General features: G+C 35.4%; 1 protein-coding gene across 1 annotated transcript in view; it reads left to right on the top strand.

The window, feature by feature from the left end:
• ATP7B (ATPase Cu transporting protein 7B) overlaps positions 1–16,319 on the top strand; it is a 60,780-nt gene that overhangs the window by 39,426 nt on the left and 5,035 nt on the right. The window contains exons 17-20 of the mRNA XM_051219312.1: positions 193–483; positions 3,254–3,737; positions 7,272–7,850; positions 10,765–11,490. Of these exons, the coding sequence (XP_051066171.1) occupies positions 193–483; positions 3,254–3,737; positions 7,272–7,850; positions 10,765–11,490 (2,080 nt within the window). The remainder of the gene's footprint in view (positions 1–192; positions 484–3,253; positions 3,738–7,271; positions 7,851–10,764; positions 11,491–16,319) is intronic.

Here is a 16,319-nt window from a genome sequence, read left to right as displayed (position 1 = left end):
ATCTTTTCGTTTTTTTTCTTTTAGAACCATATTCTTATTGGTTTCATGTCGTTCTATTAAAATGTTAAAGGAACTTGGTTTAATACATTATTTTGGTTAACTTCAGATTTTTATTTCTAATTTATATGGCAAGTACCAATTATTTATATAAACTGATTAATTTACCTAATGTCTGATTTCTTCTCTTAACAGAACAAATACCAATCACCAGATCAAAGTTCACCATTATCAATCTCTTCATATAAACCGCAACTCTGTTCAAACATATCACCTAGTCGATTTTTATATCTTATCGCCAGTGCAGAATCAACAGTACAACATCCTCTTGCAAATGCTCTACTTATTATAGCACGTACATTTCGTCGATTTGCATTATCATTTAATTCAGATGAATTATTATTAAATACATCAAAAGAAGGAGTAAATTATCAGAATACTCATAATAGTAAAATGAATTATGACTTATCTAATGACTTTGCAAAGGTGAACAATTATCAGTATACTATTACTTATTTAGTTTAAAATAGTTATGTTTTGTTATATGTTGAATATCTTTTCTACGTGTCCGTGTCTACAGCTCAGATTGGAAGACTTTTAGTTCACTTTTTCTTAACCCTCACCTATTAAAATCAGTACATAGTACGTTTGAGTAGGCTACGGTTGAGGTATGCATTACTTTTAAGTTAACTGTTGGAAGTAGTCGACAAAAAGCCCTGGACCGATGTTTCGTGCTATTTGGGGCTCGTCAACAAGATGTACCTGAAATCTTGAGGAAACTAATGCTCCATGACAAATTCGATCCTATGTCACCCAGTCTCACAGTTAGAGATGTTACCTCTGAACTATTCAGGCTGCGACTGACCTCGCGTATGACTGATAAGTATTTACGACCAGTTGATCATTGAGTAGTGATCAAAACCATGTATATCAAGTCTTTTTAGAGCTCATTGAATTCTATCGACCCTCAAGGTTACAAGTTTACCCTGCTGCCGAGTCTCAACCACCACTAACCTAGCTCCAAGAATTCCTGTTGAATACTTCTAACTACCACCCTATATCTCAACACAGTGCATACGATCTCGAGTTATTTAGACTAGTGGACAACCTATGGAATTTAGTCAGCACAAAAATGAACCAGAAATGTATGACATTGGTCGTTGCTCAATGACCACACAATTGTAGACATTTATTATCTCTATGCATAATGTCAGAAACACCCATTCAATGATTCCTCACCACTTACAAAGCAAGTTCGTAAGCCCATAAACTTATTTACTCTGTAAAATTCAGAACTTTACCAAAGTTAGAAGTATTTAGAAATGTTAAGAAAATGAAACTATCCTATTACCTCGCTAAACAAATATGAATATGATTTAGCAAAGAAAATTTATCATGGACAGTTGCACTTTCTAAAATGCTGCACAATCGTAGGTATCGTTAAACATAAGAGTCTACAATAAAATAGAGGGGTGTTGCTATATTTAACAAAGTTATCAGAAATAATCGACAATTTTCAGATATCAACTATAAGTTAAGTAATCGTCCTAATGGTAATAAGACGTATTAACTTGCAAAAAAACGAACTTTAAAAGATAATTATCTATAAGATGAATTTAAAGATGAATAGTACACAGAATAAGTAATAACAATTTGTACAATTAGGTGTACTATGACTAAGGTTAAGATAAAGGGTTAAAAACGTCTCCACTTTGTACGTAAATGTTGGGCTTAAGTTAGTGGATTAATAAATCCTCGGATGTACAAAAATGTCTGATCTAAATTCTTGATTAAGGCTATTCTTTTGATTTTGTAGATAACGTCGAATGACTGTTGTGATGGCGGTACGTGAATAGAGGTGACGCCTATCTTTAAGGGATGAGCTGTTGACTGATGTTTGCTCACCTTTAGGGAGCTATATATGTGTTCAAAAGTTCACGACTTGTGCGACTAATACAACCTGCTTTCCAGAAACAAGTGAAGCGATAAATTTACGTTTAGGTGGCCTAAATTATCAGTTTACCACTGACAATTTGCCATGCGTAAAAAATAACTGTAATTACGAGTATGTAGTTTAAGTAGATAACAGCGTCAAAAAAAAGCTTTTATTCACTGAACCATCTTCATTTTGTTTAATTTAGCAATTCATTTTCTTCTCAGTGGTAGCATACACATACCCATGGGATTCCAATCACATAAGTGCTCTTTGGGTTTCCTTAGACAGCATTAGTGCAACCCCTTGTGTGCACAAGGTATTTTCTTCTTCATGACCAGAGTACAACAACACCTCTCCCGAAGCTAATCTTTTCTGTTCATTATAGGCCTCATTTGATTTCCCTTATTCTAAAAACCGCCAAGTTGTATCTCGCCATTTCCACAGCTATTTGATTAGTTATCTCGGTCTCCCAGGTTGTCTGGACATTTCATTTACCTATAGTAATTGTTGCTCCTGTTGTCAGAAGAGGCATCAGCTTTGTGATTCATGAAGAATTTCGGGTATCACCATGAGACTTCATAATTTTTCCGTATGAAGACCCTTCAACTCAGAGGAATATTTAAATGGTTTAGATGACTTTTTCTTGGTTAGCGTTTTCCTACCAAGTTTCTTTTTTTACGGGGATGGGGTTGTGACCCTATGCTGGCTGAACACCAGACGTCACCGAAGAAGAGTCCTAGACGGAGTTGGTCGGAGAATCCTGGTCGGTGGTCCATGCTCCACGCGGGTTAATAGGCGTAAATAAGTAAACTACAAAAATGAGTTACTAAAGAAATATTGTTTGCGAAAAGGTATTTAAACATTAGTTTCGCTGTAACAGTTGAGTGGTTCAAACGTTTTTCTCTACTCAAATTATTAGTATGTTGTACTGTAGTGAACAGAACACCAGTGGGGACAATCGAATATATTTGACACGAAATTACAGAGCATCTCAATAAACTCTGAGAACCATATAGTAAATCGTTAATTTGCAAAATATCAATCCATCATCTCAAACTTGACTCTTCCTGTTGCAAACACCAATCCATTGTTTCAGATTTAATTGTTCATACCAATTGCGTTCCGTTCCCGTTATTTCCTCATCGACCTTCTACTGAAATACATTCTATGTCTGGCCATCGTTACATACTGTTTGTGCGGAATTAAGTAACCCACGCCACTACCACTTTATGTCGAAGTAGTGATCATTAGTTCTGTATATCCTGGAGTTTATGTATGTATTATAATACATGTGTTTCCATTTTGTTTCTGTTTTTATAGATTTCTCAAATTAGAACTTCATCTGGACTAGGTGTTCAATGTAATGTTGATCTATTACCGTATGATTGTCCACCAGGTCCGGCATTGCCGAAACCTTTAGATGTTAGAAGTAATAGTTTCAGCAATCAGTATACTGAATTAGATATTAATGCAGCATTACAAATGAAATTAACTTACATATCATGTATGTGGCCGACAAAAAATACACCTTCTACTGAGAATAATCTTGTTAATGGGGATCATGATGAATTAAATAATAACAATAATATTAGTTTTCAAAAGTTTAATGATCTGTTGTCTGATCAATATATGACATATCCGGCTAGTTCTCATTCTACAGTCAATGAATTAGATGAGTATCAGGCATTAGGAGATTGCAAAGAAAGTGTACAACAGAAAATTAGTACAAACAATGATATCACCACTTCTCAACAGCAACAACAAAGACACTTTTTAAATGGATCAGAAAGAATTGAATGGGCAGGTAGTTATGTTGTGAATTTATTGCGTCAAAAACACGTAGTTCAACAAAAAGGATCTCTCTTCAATAAATTTGTTATCAAGATGTACATTTGTATATATAATTGTACAGTTCGATAATAAATTCGTTGAAAAGGAATCACTGAACTTCGTGTTTCTAATATTTAAAATTTTTTGTGTATTTCTTTTTCAGTATAATATTTATTTGTATTAATCTAGATACTCATATATATTTTTATTGTTTGATATTCGATTATGTTTTGGTGGGATTCTGGCGTCTGCTGGAATCACCGGGTAAGTAATAGTGAGGTTAGACGCAGGGTATTAGCGAATGATGGTAAATCAGTTGATGAGGTTGTGAATCTTCATCGATTGAGATGGTTCGGCCACGTGTTACGTATGCCTGAACACCGATTACCACAACGCGCAGTGCTGTCTAGTGTTGGTGATGGTTGGGAGAAAGTTAGGGGCGGTCAAACCAAAACATGGCATCAGTGCTTGAAGTCACTAACTTCCAGTCTGAGCCATGTTGGTAGATGCAGACTACTTGGTTGGGGTCCGCGTGACTATCGTAACCAATGTTTGGAGACTCTTGGTAACATGGCTCAGAATCAATCACAATGGCGTAAGTGTATACACTCTCCGTTTTCCTTTAAACTAAGAGATTAAAATCGTTTCATATCTTTCTTCCTGTACTATATCCTTATATGCAATCTTTCTTTTATATATTGCCACTTCTGAACTAACTACTTTTATGAATCCGGTGTCCATCTTGTTGTGTTAATGAGATATGGCAACTGGGTCCGATACATATATGTGCCTGGTCCTACGTTGTAGCTTACTGACTGACTGGTGGGATTCTGATAGAAGAAGGCTTCTAATCATATCAATAATAATAATAATAAACTATTATTGGTGATAAATTTTTACTTTGTTTTAGTTTAAATAGACCATTGTCTCTAATCAGACCTTTCTAGCATCCAGCCTAAACTTCTTTTAATAGTAGATTAGTATAAAATATTGATTGATACATATATGTGAACTGTTTTTGTGTACAATGCTACTTTACTTATTTACATAATAAAACGTCAAGAAAAGAAAGAATTTATGATCAAACTATTCCTTATAATTAAGAATGACTACTGTTTGTACACTGCTACATTACTTGAATAAAACTTTTTACAATCGATAATAATGAATGTGTTATCTGTTATAATAATGATATTATGAATTCATCACCTTGGTAACTTATCTTCTGATTTGGTTCTGAGAAAAAAGCTAAAAGTTTGGTGTTTATGTAATTTTTCGTAAAAACAACAACAACAAAGAAGCCATCTCTTCTATCTCATCAATGTGTTTGTATTGTGTATTGTTGAATTTTCAGTTTCTCCTAGACTATATTGGACAATTTCAACATTGATTTGCTTTCTTGATATATAAATTCAATTGCCTTAATCAGTAGATAAAGAAAAGTAGACCCAACATCTAGAAATATCACATATTTCCTGTTCATTGTCATATCTTTAATTTTGCAAATGATACCCAAAATATCTTTCACACTTATATTTATAACTAATTTGTATATAAAGGTTCCAAGAATCAAGTTAACGACTGTTCAGTTCTATCGTATGGATAAGTATGTATATTTCAAACTGAATGAGGGAGAAATTTTCACATATTAATTTATGATCGACTTTAAACTCTATAAAGTGTTTTCTTTCCAGAAAGCGGGTGCAAGTGAATTATGATACTCACATAATAAGTATGTAATTGAACTGTATATTAGAGAGAAACTTGACGGTGGTAATAATGTATGTAGAAAGTTCTACACTACGCTAAATATATTGTTCGATACTGAAAGGTTTGAAGGTTCCAAAAACATATATAAACCAACCAGTAGATAAATAAATTTGTTTCACTTCGATTTAAACTAATTCAAAGTGTACTGATTAAGCAGTGTCATTTTTGTATAAAGTTCATCATACCAATGTTTTAATCACTCCTAACTTTCGACCACAAATTTAACTTCATTAGTAAACAGATAGATCTCAAAAGTTACCCATAGATTTCGAATAACTTTCTTAAGTCCGTAATTATTCACAATCTTCATATTTAGCTATTTAAGTACTTAACAGTAGCGATTGGTAAGACCAATCTTTATATATGTAATTTGTTTGCTATTGTTTACAACTGAATATCAATTAGTTCTCATTTAATCTTCAGAAACATGAACAACCTTGTTATGCATATGACTAGTTGAACTGTAACTGATTACACTAGCCTTCTTTATTTTTCAATCTGTGTGTGAGCATTAAATGCGTACCGCGCTTTACCTCCTACTCTGCAAATGACTTGACGTCTTTCGAAATCTTCACAACAGATATGGTTAATAGGGTGATATACAGAGATTTCCGAAGTTGCTGATTTTTCCCACCTTGCTGTAATTGTGTAATCTCTTAGGTTGAAAAATTTTTAAAATAATTCTTACCTAATGAACAATCAAAGCGTCGAAAGTATATAGGTCTAAAAACACATTCTTATTCTCAAACATGGTGGTTGGATAATCCAAGTGTGGGCTTACAACTAAGCACGTGATCACAAATTAAATAAAATGTTATGCTCTATTCTTTCTAAGTGACAGTAATTCTGACTGTAAGTGCTTTGTGAGTAAATTGTTAAACTTGCGTCTATTAGCAACATATGTGGTTCACTAGCAACAACCTTTAACGTTTCCTAACTGATAATATCATGAACTGACATTAGTCAGGAAACCATTGAAAACCAAGAGGCACTGAAAAACTTTCGTACTATTATATTACTCTTCAGCAATAAACTTCCATAATTCCGCCAGCAATTAAACTCAAAACTTTTAGGCCTTACGACGAACCCTTTACTTTCAGACTATTAAGTTGGGATCCAAATTTATACAATTCGAGCTTCATTCAGCTGGTGATACTACGTGACCATCATTCACTGCAACTGTTAATAGTTGTGTCACACTCGATTTGGTTGAGCTCTCCACTAGTCACAAATTCCCAGTAAAACTAGATGAATTTTACTCTAAAAGTCAGTCACTGGTGAGTACATGATTATTAGTAGTAATATAAAACGTTATAGGTAAATTGTTAGAACATGACTTCTTACCTCTCAGTTGTAGCCTCTCTCTATTTTGGTTTAGGCATTGATTAATATCAATACCCCTCACATAAAAAGATTTGCCCCAAAGTGTATAGTACATAAATTTTTACCTGTTTATTGAGATAATTTTAGAAAATTCAATTCATAATTTGATTTATTCAAATGTCTCAGGATGTTTATTTTTGTTTGGTAACTTTACAATCAATTGACAAACTATTGCAGTGACTTTGAGTTGAATTGATCTGGAATTTTAAGGATATCATGAAATTTTCTTCACCAGTTTATTTCATCTGTCTTTTTCATAACTACCTTATTTCTCTAAAAATGAAAGTGTTTTTCTCGTATATGTTTATATTTGACTCGATATTTACGTTTTTTCTACTCAACTTCTCACTTATAGACTCCACTAAAGGTGGTGTTCATTCTGTACTGATTGGTAATCGTGAATGGCTAAAACAAAACAACGTAATATTGCCCATCATTTTATCCAATGAATACCTACCGGATGGACGTGAATCAAATCGTCAAACTGCTGGCTATTGTAACATCCCAACATTGGACTCACTAGTTTCAGCTGATGAGTCTCAAGGTCACACAGTCGTTTACGTCGCCATTGATAATATTCTGGTCGGTCTAGTAACAATTTCTGATCCAATTAAACCGGAAGCTGATTTAATTGTTGCTGCACTACGCCATCGTGGTATGCGTGTAGCTCTATTAACTGGTGATAATTATCGTAGTGCTAATGCAGTCGCACAACAAGTCGGTATTGATGAAGTCTATGCTGAAGTGTTACCTGGTCATAAAGCGGATAAAATAAAAGAATTACAAAATTGTACAACTGTTCGTAGAAGAAATAAGAGAAATTCTACTATGATGTCGATGACGAAGATAAGAAATAAAAGACAGAATAAAATGAAGACAAAGAAAGGTTGTATTTCAGATAATACTGATTGTGTAACTAACATTGTTGGAGATGGTGAGTTTTATATTATGTTTACATTTTATTAATAATATATCACAATAATAATAGTAAGCATGTTACTTAAAATAGATGGATTATGGCTATCAGGGAAGTCTATGATGCGTGTTTCGTTCTGTTTGAGATTAGTCAGCTGGATGTAATCTGCATTCCTGTTTTGACGTTCACATTGAGAATCAAATTCAGTGCTTAATTTTTTAAACATTAATGGGATATTATCTGAGCTATTGAGTTCAAACAGCCACTCACCTGTCTGACAGGCATCATGTTTATAAGATTATAAGTAAAGGATTAAGTTATCCCATTGTTGATGTTTAGGAATAAATCTTAATCAGTCATTATTAGTTATATGTATAAATCCTATGCGAATTTCCTCGAAATAGCCAGGATGAATATATAGCAGCAAAGATTGATCGACATTTAGTTCTAAATATCAACAAACGAATGGTTCAAACGCTTTTTTACTTTTTTTCCCTAAAATGTACTTAATATTCATGGAATGTGTGTAATATGGGTGATAAGTAGATTTTTTCTGCAAACTATTTTTAAAAAATTATTCGAATTCTGCTATGTTTGAAGAGATTACTAATTCACCTAACCTGCGAACCGAACGAAGACTCAGCGATTTAGTGACCAAATAAGCTAGCTATTCTGATGCATCCCAGCCCCGCTAACAAGAGAGAAGTCCAGGTTCAGAAGAGGGAAATGTATTCCACAAGCATCCAGAATCACGGACAACAACCACAAGCACAATTCAAGAGTATACATGCGGGATAAAAATGTTCTTGGGAAACGTTACAAAATAGCATATTAAAAGAGACAATGAACCAATGACATTTAAGGTCCTCCCAAGTGGGAAATACGACACGAAGGTGAAAATGAGCGCTTTTGGATCAAAAAAAAAAATTCAAATTTCCAAAATAAACTTGCAAAAATAAGACGTTTATCAAGTGAGTTCTGGGGATTTGATATCACCAACAAACTCACTCATACAACGAAATGATAAGGTAGAGTATTGAGCAGACCATTGAAGTTTCAATCGTTAAGCCTCATGTTTGGCCTCTGACTCACCTAATCCCGGTTTACATACACATAGACAAGTTGATTGTGTTGCGTGAATTCATACAAACAGATTAAATTGTAATTTAGTCAAGTATACGAGCATAAACGAGTTTAACTGATTTCCGTCATGTTGATAATTTAATAAAATTTCTAGAATAGTTAAACTCGTGAGAGAGAAAAAAAACCTAATGCTGTTGTTTTTAATCCAGTGCGCACACACGCACACTCTGGTGCACAAATACCTAGTCGGTATTGTGATGAATTTAACAACTGTGAGTTAACTGACGTACATAGATTATGCAGATTTATCTAAGAATCAAAGAGTTGACTAAAATCTGTTATCGTCACTCAATGTAATTTATTTATCTCAGTTATGATAAAAAATACCTTCGATATCGTCATCATCAGTGTGGATGAGTGTAACTTCTCACACTCCCCTTCTTTTTTATGAATTTAAACTGTTGATTTTCAAGTTGTATTTAATTTCTCTGTTCGTTTCTTTTTTTCACTAAGATGTTAAATGGATGAAACTATAGATTAGATTTTCTTCTAAAAGAAAAAAGAAACACTTCAGATCTTAACAACTAGCATTGTTACACGTCTACACGATTTATCCTTACCTTTGGAAAGATGATTTATTTCAACCTTCCTAGTCATTTTGTCATTCATATTTGTAATATTGAGCATGTTTGCATAATCGTACAATATGTCTATATCTCCTTTTATTTATGATGTACGTAAATAATGTTTAGTCACGTTTTTGTTTTAACTAAGTTTCCACGTTTACCATCTGCGATTTGGGCTTCTCCACTTCACATTTCTCATCCTTTTCGCATAAAATATTGAAATAAATTTCTATTTGGCTTTTTACTACCACCGCCCAAATGGAGTTAGTCCAAATCAAATATACGAAATCAAACAGAGGATTTATTTTCATAGATTATTCATCGTTCGTTTATGATGAAGCCAGATCGTTGACCTATAAGTTTACATTTTTAAAGACTGTAAAATAAAATTGTGTGTAATACTTCATTCATTTGGCAAGAATACCTAATACAAGGGAGATTTTAATGATGTCTCTGCTTCTCAGTCATGTCAAAATTGAAAAAAATTAGTGTAATTACCACTAATCATTAATTCTAGTTGGCCAATTAGTTTCATTTTTTAAAGTAATAAGTAGTTTTAGTAGTAGTACTGTGAGGACAGACATAAGTAGTATGTAACAGCGATTGGAAGTGGAATGCTTACCAGCGAAAGTTTGAAATCAAGATAGAGGAAGGAAAACAGAGAGCAATCAAAATAACAACAGGATTGGAAGAATGATGAAGTATGTAATGGATAACCCAAGAAAGATATGTAAATGATGTATTTAATGTATGATTTTACAAAGGCACTGTTTGATTTTGCATAAAACAGTAAAATGGTTTATCGTACTTGGGTTTTCACTCACTGCAACGGTAGTACTATTATAGTGAACAAAAATTCAAATGATGAAGATCAATTTATTGTTTAATGCCAAATGGCAGTGTGTTCGTAAAATATAAAAACGAAACATTAAATACATTGTTTTCAAATCCACCTTCAATTGTCCTTCACATGCTTCATGATTCTTTCTATTCCGCTACTGTTACAATTGTTCTCTGTTTCCCTTCTTGTTCACTTTATTTCAATATTCTGCTGCCAGTCATTCCACTTCTAATTGGTGTCACATACTACTTATATCTGTCAACATAAGTAGCATACACCACAATATAGTAAGTAATTATTTATTAGAAATATGTTTGTGTTATTAAAAAAAAAATAGATTAACTTTTAATACCCATTATATTTATTTCGTGTATAATTTTAGAACCGAGTTGTCAAATCTTCAATTCGAAAATATCAAATAAGCCAAATCATTCCAAACTCAAATCATTAAAGAAAACGATTCCAAATAATAATAATAATAATAATAATAATAATAATAATAATAATAATAATAATAATAATAATAATGGTAATTCATCTTGTCGTATAGAAAATGAATTGAATTTATCCAATGAAGAATTAACTGATGATGAATTTAATCATACTATTCAAAGTACACAGGGTAAATATAATGAAAAATCTGTAAAAAATACCTTATCTATTAAACAATTCATTAAACAGTGTATTAATGTAATATGCTGTTTTACTAGTCAACATTATAATTATTATTCTACTTTTGTAAAATCATCAAATTCTTTAACAAAACATCAAAATAATTCTTTTCATCAACGTCAAAAAGAACGTCATCAGAAAATGAAATATCGGAAAAATAATTTACGTGTATCACTTAAAAAATCTCAACGTCAATATGTTGCAATGATTGGTGATGGTGTTAATGATAGTCCTGCATTAGCTCAAGCGGATGTCGGTATAGCTATTGGTTGTGGTGCAGATGTTGCTGTTGAAACTGCTGATGTTGTACTTATACGTAATTCATTAATTGATGTAGTTGGTGCTATTGATTTATCGAACAAAACTGTACGTCGAATACGATGTAATTTTATTGCTGCTACATTATATAACCTGATAGGAGTACCTGTTGCTGCAGGTCAGTTTATTTGCTTGTTTGTTTTAATTGTTGATTTTAACCTTAAGAAATGAGATAGCACTGAAATATCCTTGTTGTTGATTCTATAAAGTTCGTACTATCGGTCATTTACCTAGATGTAATTTTTTTCTTTGATCTCTTTCACTTTTCTCATATTTTATTGATACCGACAAAAGTTCTTCGTTCGACTTATTATACAAAGAGATTTCATACTTTGGGCATTATTCGACATTTACTTTTACGATTTGTAAATTCTTGTATATCATCTATTATTCTTCATTATTGTTCCTCATTATTCTTTCCTGGGCTTTTGAGTAAATGTTTCAGTGTTGTGCAAAGCGCTAAAGCCAGTTATTAGGGCGTGTGGTGAGTTTGTTAAGGTCATTATAAATATGGTTGTGAATAGACATTTAAAATCTTGCAAACTCCTGGCAAGTATTATCAGATACTAACCATCCACTTCATTCAGATCTTTCTCTTAATATATCTCCTGGTAAAACGAGACGCCAATACATTAGAATCCATGCACGCAAGCTAAGGTATAAAATTTCTACAAAACCTTATCTAGCAAACATGCTATGTGGCGTACAGGTTGTAAGAGCTAACCTCGTTAATAATTTGCATTCTTAAAAATATTTCATTGAATTCCAGATAATTTACCTATTTCATGTATGTGGTTATTGATTACTTTGTTTTTCATTGAAATACTGCTTGCTGAGAATTCCATGTTGTGCTAAACGCATAATCTTGAATAAAGCCAATAATAATAATTTATGCCTGCTAAAAAGGGCTCAGATTGTATAGTTTTTATTAGAAACATGTCAGTTTTTTTTCGTTCAAAGATTACCTCAATAGCATTTCTTCAGTTTATGTTCCCACAGCGACATTCCGATTATCTGATTGGTTGTTGTCACTTAGTCTACTAATTTCATTATATCTCAAGGTCATCGAGTGTTGGTATACGAACAAAATTGTGTCCGTTACAATGCCTGACTTGTATTCGGAATACAAAGCTCCCCTGAAAATCATATCTTCTATATCTCATATTGACGTATGAGATATGAACATCTAAGTGGTGTCGTGTGTCAGTTACTGTTCTATCGGGCGCACCATAGTCTGTCCGTATCGGAATAATCTCGATTCTTCGTAAGAAGTAATTACCATAGGGCTAAACAGAAATCTGATTCCTAGTCGATTTTCCTGGAAATTAACAGTTCTGCCGCACAAATTATAAATTATACTACCTTACTAACGATAATCACACACAAAAAAAAAATCAGTGACGTTCAGCTTTCAACCACTACTTTTCAGGTTCGAACCCTGCCTCACTTTGCTTATATATTTGGCGCACTCTTGTACCAATATTTATGTGTTCAAATAAATAAATAAATATCATATAAATAACATAACCCTTAATCGGTATCAGATTCTAAACAGTCACTAATTGGTCGCTAACAGTCTTTTAATAGGTACACATTAATGGATCATTGACTTAGTAATTAAATCACTTGGTAGTCAACAAGTGTATGTGATAGCTTCGAAGTCATCTGCACCTGAGTGAGCTTAGACAACCAGCTAGAATGATTGACCTTCACACAAACAAAAAAACGCTATTGTAAATAAATGACTAGACATTAAAGGTTTCGACGGTTACGTCATTTTCAATATTAATTAGATCTAATAACTGTTTACCTACTTTTATATTGATAATAAGTAATATGAATAATGGAATGAAATATTTACACAATTTTATAAGAATAGTACGCATACATCTTCAAATATATATATATATATATATATATATATATATATATATATATATATATATAAAACAGTTGATTTCTGTACGCCACAATACAAATTTCCTGAATAATAACATTCAAACTAAACATATTTATTTATTTATTTATTTATTTGAACACATGAATATTGGTACAGAAGAGCGCCAATATATATGCGCCACACAAAACAATGAGAATTCGAAGAGAAATATAAAAAAAAACTAAGGAGCGCAAAAAGAAAAAGAGAACGATAACGAAGAGATTGGTGTAAGGTAGTGTTGTAGTAATGAGGGAACGCAAAGGTACAATCGGAAGAAATCTTTCAGGTAAGGGAGACACAACCACTTTTTATGAAGAAAGTAAAAGAAGATTACAGCAGGATCGCCACTGGCTTTTATTCTGAGCCATATCTGATAACGTCTCTAGCCACTGTGTAGCACCATCTCTCGGACCCCAACCAGGGAGTCGTGAAGGACCGACAGAAGCCAGTCCTTTGCAGCTTTCTTTCACACCACGACACCATGTCATATACTGACCACCTCTCCGCCTTCTCCAACCAGTCCCAGAGTCGGCAAATAATGCACGACGTGGAATTCTCTGGGACGACATTCGGAGAACATGTCCAAGCCACCGAAGTCGGTGTTTCAAGATGGTGACACCAATTGAATTATCATCTCTGTGCCCGAACACACGATGCCGAACCTCTGCATTACTGACATGGTGTTGCCACTGAATGTCAGCAATCCTTCGGAGACAGCGATGATCGAACACAGAGAGTCGTCTAACATCCTCAACTCGGAGAGACCAGGTTTCACAAGCATAGAGCAAAACTGCTCTCACCGACGCGTTGTAGATCCGACCTTTTACAGCCAGCCTAACATCACGAAGGCGCCAAAGGTGGCCCAGATTGGCATAAGCCGCTCTGGCCTTCACTATACGTGCATTGATCTCATCACTCACACCCCCACCAGCACTTATGCAGCTACCCAGATACACGAACTTCTCGACTACGTCTATCTGCTCACCATCCAGGGTGAGTACAGGATTGGAATCCTGCCAGTCTTGTAGAAGTACTTTGCACTTGGAAGGTGCAAAGCACATACCATACCTACGGACACTGATTGTCAACTGATTAAGTGCGGATTACATGCCGTGGGCATTATCTCACGGTAAGACAATATCATCCGCATACTCAAGGTCGAGAAGTCTTTCTCCAGGCAACAGATCCACACCACCATTACTTACATTCATCAGAGCTGTTTCCAGAATGTCATCGATGGCAAAGTTGAATTGGAATGGTGAGATTGGGCAACCCTGCCTAACCCCACTGCTCTAATGGAACAATGGAGAGAGGTGGTTGTATGCCCTCACTCTGCCTGAGGTGTTTTTATATAGGGCTTTCAGGATGTTAATAAACTTCTCAGGCACACCCTTCTTCAATAGACAATCCCAGAGAACAGTCCTGTCCAACGAATCGAAGGCAGCCCTGATGTCAAGAAACACTACGATTGTTGGCCTTTGATAAGTATGGCGGTGTTCTAACATTTGGCGGAGGGTGAAGATATGATCAATACATCCTCGACCAGAACGAAACCCAGCCTGCTCCTCGCGAGTCAATCTTTCTCGGGTTTTGAACAGCCTACGAAGAATGACGGAAGCCAATAGCTTGGACGCAATCGGAAGTAAACTTATCCCCCGATAGTTGTTACACGAACGACGTGAACCCTTTTTAAAGATAGGGACAACTATCGACTCATTCCATGACGTTGGTACACTCTCTAGTTCCCAAACCTTTGTAAACAACGTCGTCAGTTCCTTAGTCAAAAAGTCACCACCATCTTTAAAAAGAGCCGGAGGTAAGTCATCTGGGCCAGGTGATTTGTAACGCTTCAAGAGTTGGAGTTCCTTGCGGACTTCCTCCTCATTTGGTGGATCAGTCGTCACCGGCCATGGAGGGCAGGACAGTCTGACCGATGTTGCCGGAGCAGCAGGCCAGCTGAACTGCCCTTCGAAAAATTCTGCCCATCGTCCAAGACGTCGATGGATGTTAGTGATTGGCATCCCATCATCCTCGCAGATTGTTTCACTCACACCAGACTTCTTGCTGCCAGTGGCTCGGATGAGTTGGAAGAGCTTCCGGTAGTTACCAGATGCAGCTGCTGCTTCCAGCTCATTAGCACGCATCGACCACCAGGCTTCTCGGTCCTTACGCAAGCTTTGCCCAATTTCCTTACGTAACATCCTTCGTTTATGGTCAAACTCACGGTCACCCGGAGTAGACCGACGGGCTTCAATGAGTTGTAAGGAACCAGAAGAAACCCAGTGCTTATAAGCGGGACGTTTCGCAAACGCACAACTGACTGTACCCGCCATTTTCATGGCGTCATGCAATTGCAACCAATGCTCATCTATACTATTCGGTGGAGTGGTAGCTAGCCTAGAGGCTAGCTCGGTTCGATACTTACTTGCAACAGAAGTTGCAACCAGCTTGCTAATATCAATCCGTTGATGGCGGTCACTTCGTTGTCCACTGAAAAGTAAGGTAAGATTGGCGCAGACCAAGGCATGGTCAGAGTCCAGATAGGTACTCCAAAAGGAGCGGCATTCTTGTACACAACCACGCCAGCGGTAGCTGATCGCGATGTGATCAATCTGAGTCCAGGCTTGAGATGCAGAGGGAGGACGCCAGGTGGCACATCGGCGATGACTGTGCCGAAAGTTAGTGCTAGCCAGAAACAGGTTGTGGTCTGTGCGCAGTTGCAGTAGACGGTCCCCGTTATCTGACCTGCGACCAACGAGTCCCCATCGGCCACCTAAACGACTCTCTTCTGTGCCTAGACGACCGACCTGAGCATTCAAGTCTCTGGCTAGTACTACAATATCTGTCGAACGCACTTTCTGGAGAAGAACAGATAACTGGTGGTAAAACTCATCCTTGATTGCATCCGGGCTGCAATCTGTCGGGGCATAGGCGGAGATGACGAAAAGACATCGTTTCTCACGCCGATTTCTTCTCACTTTGATGGAACTTTCCAATCTAACAGCACA

This window comes from Schistosoma haematobium, chromosome 4 (assembly GCF_000699445.3).
Source record: "Schistosoma haematobium chromosome 4, whole genome shotgun sequence".
NCBI lineage: Eukaryota > Metazoa > Platyhelminthes > Trematoda > Strigeidida > Schistosomatidae > Schistosoma > Schistosoma haematobium.
Note: the sequence above shows the minus strand (reverse complement) of the source record. Positions and strands in the feature narration are given on the sequence as shown.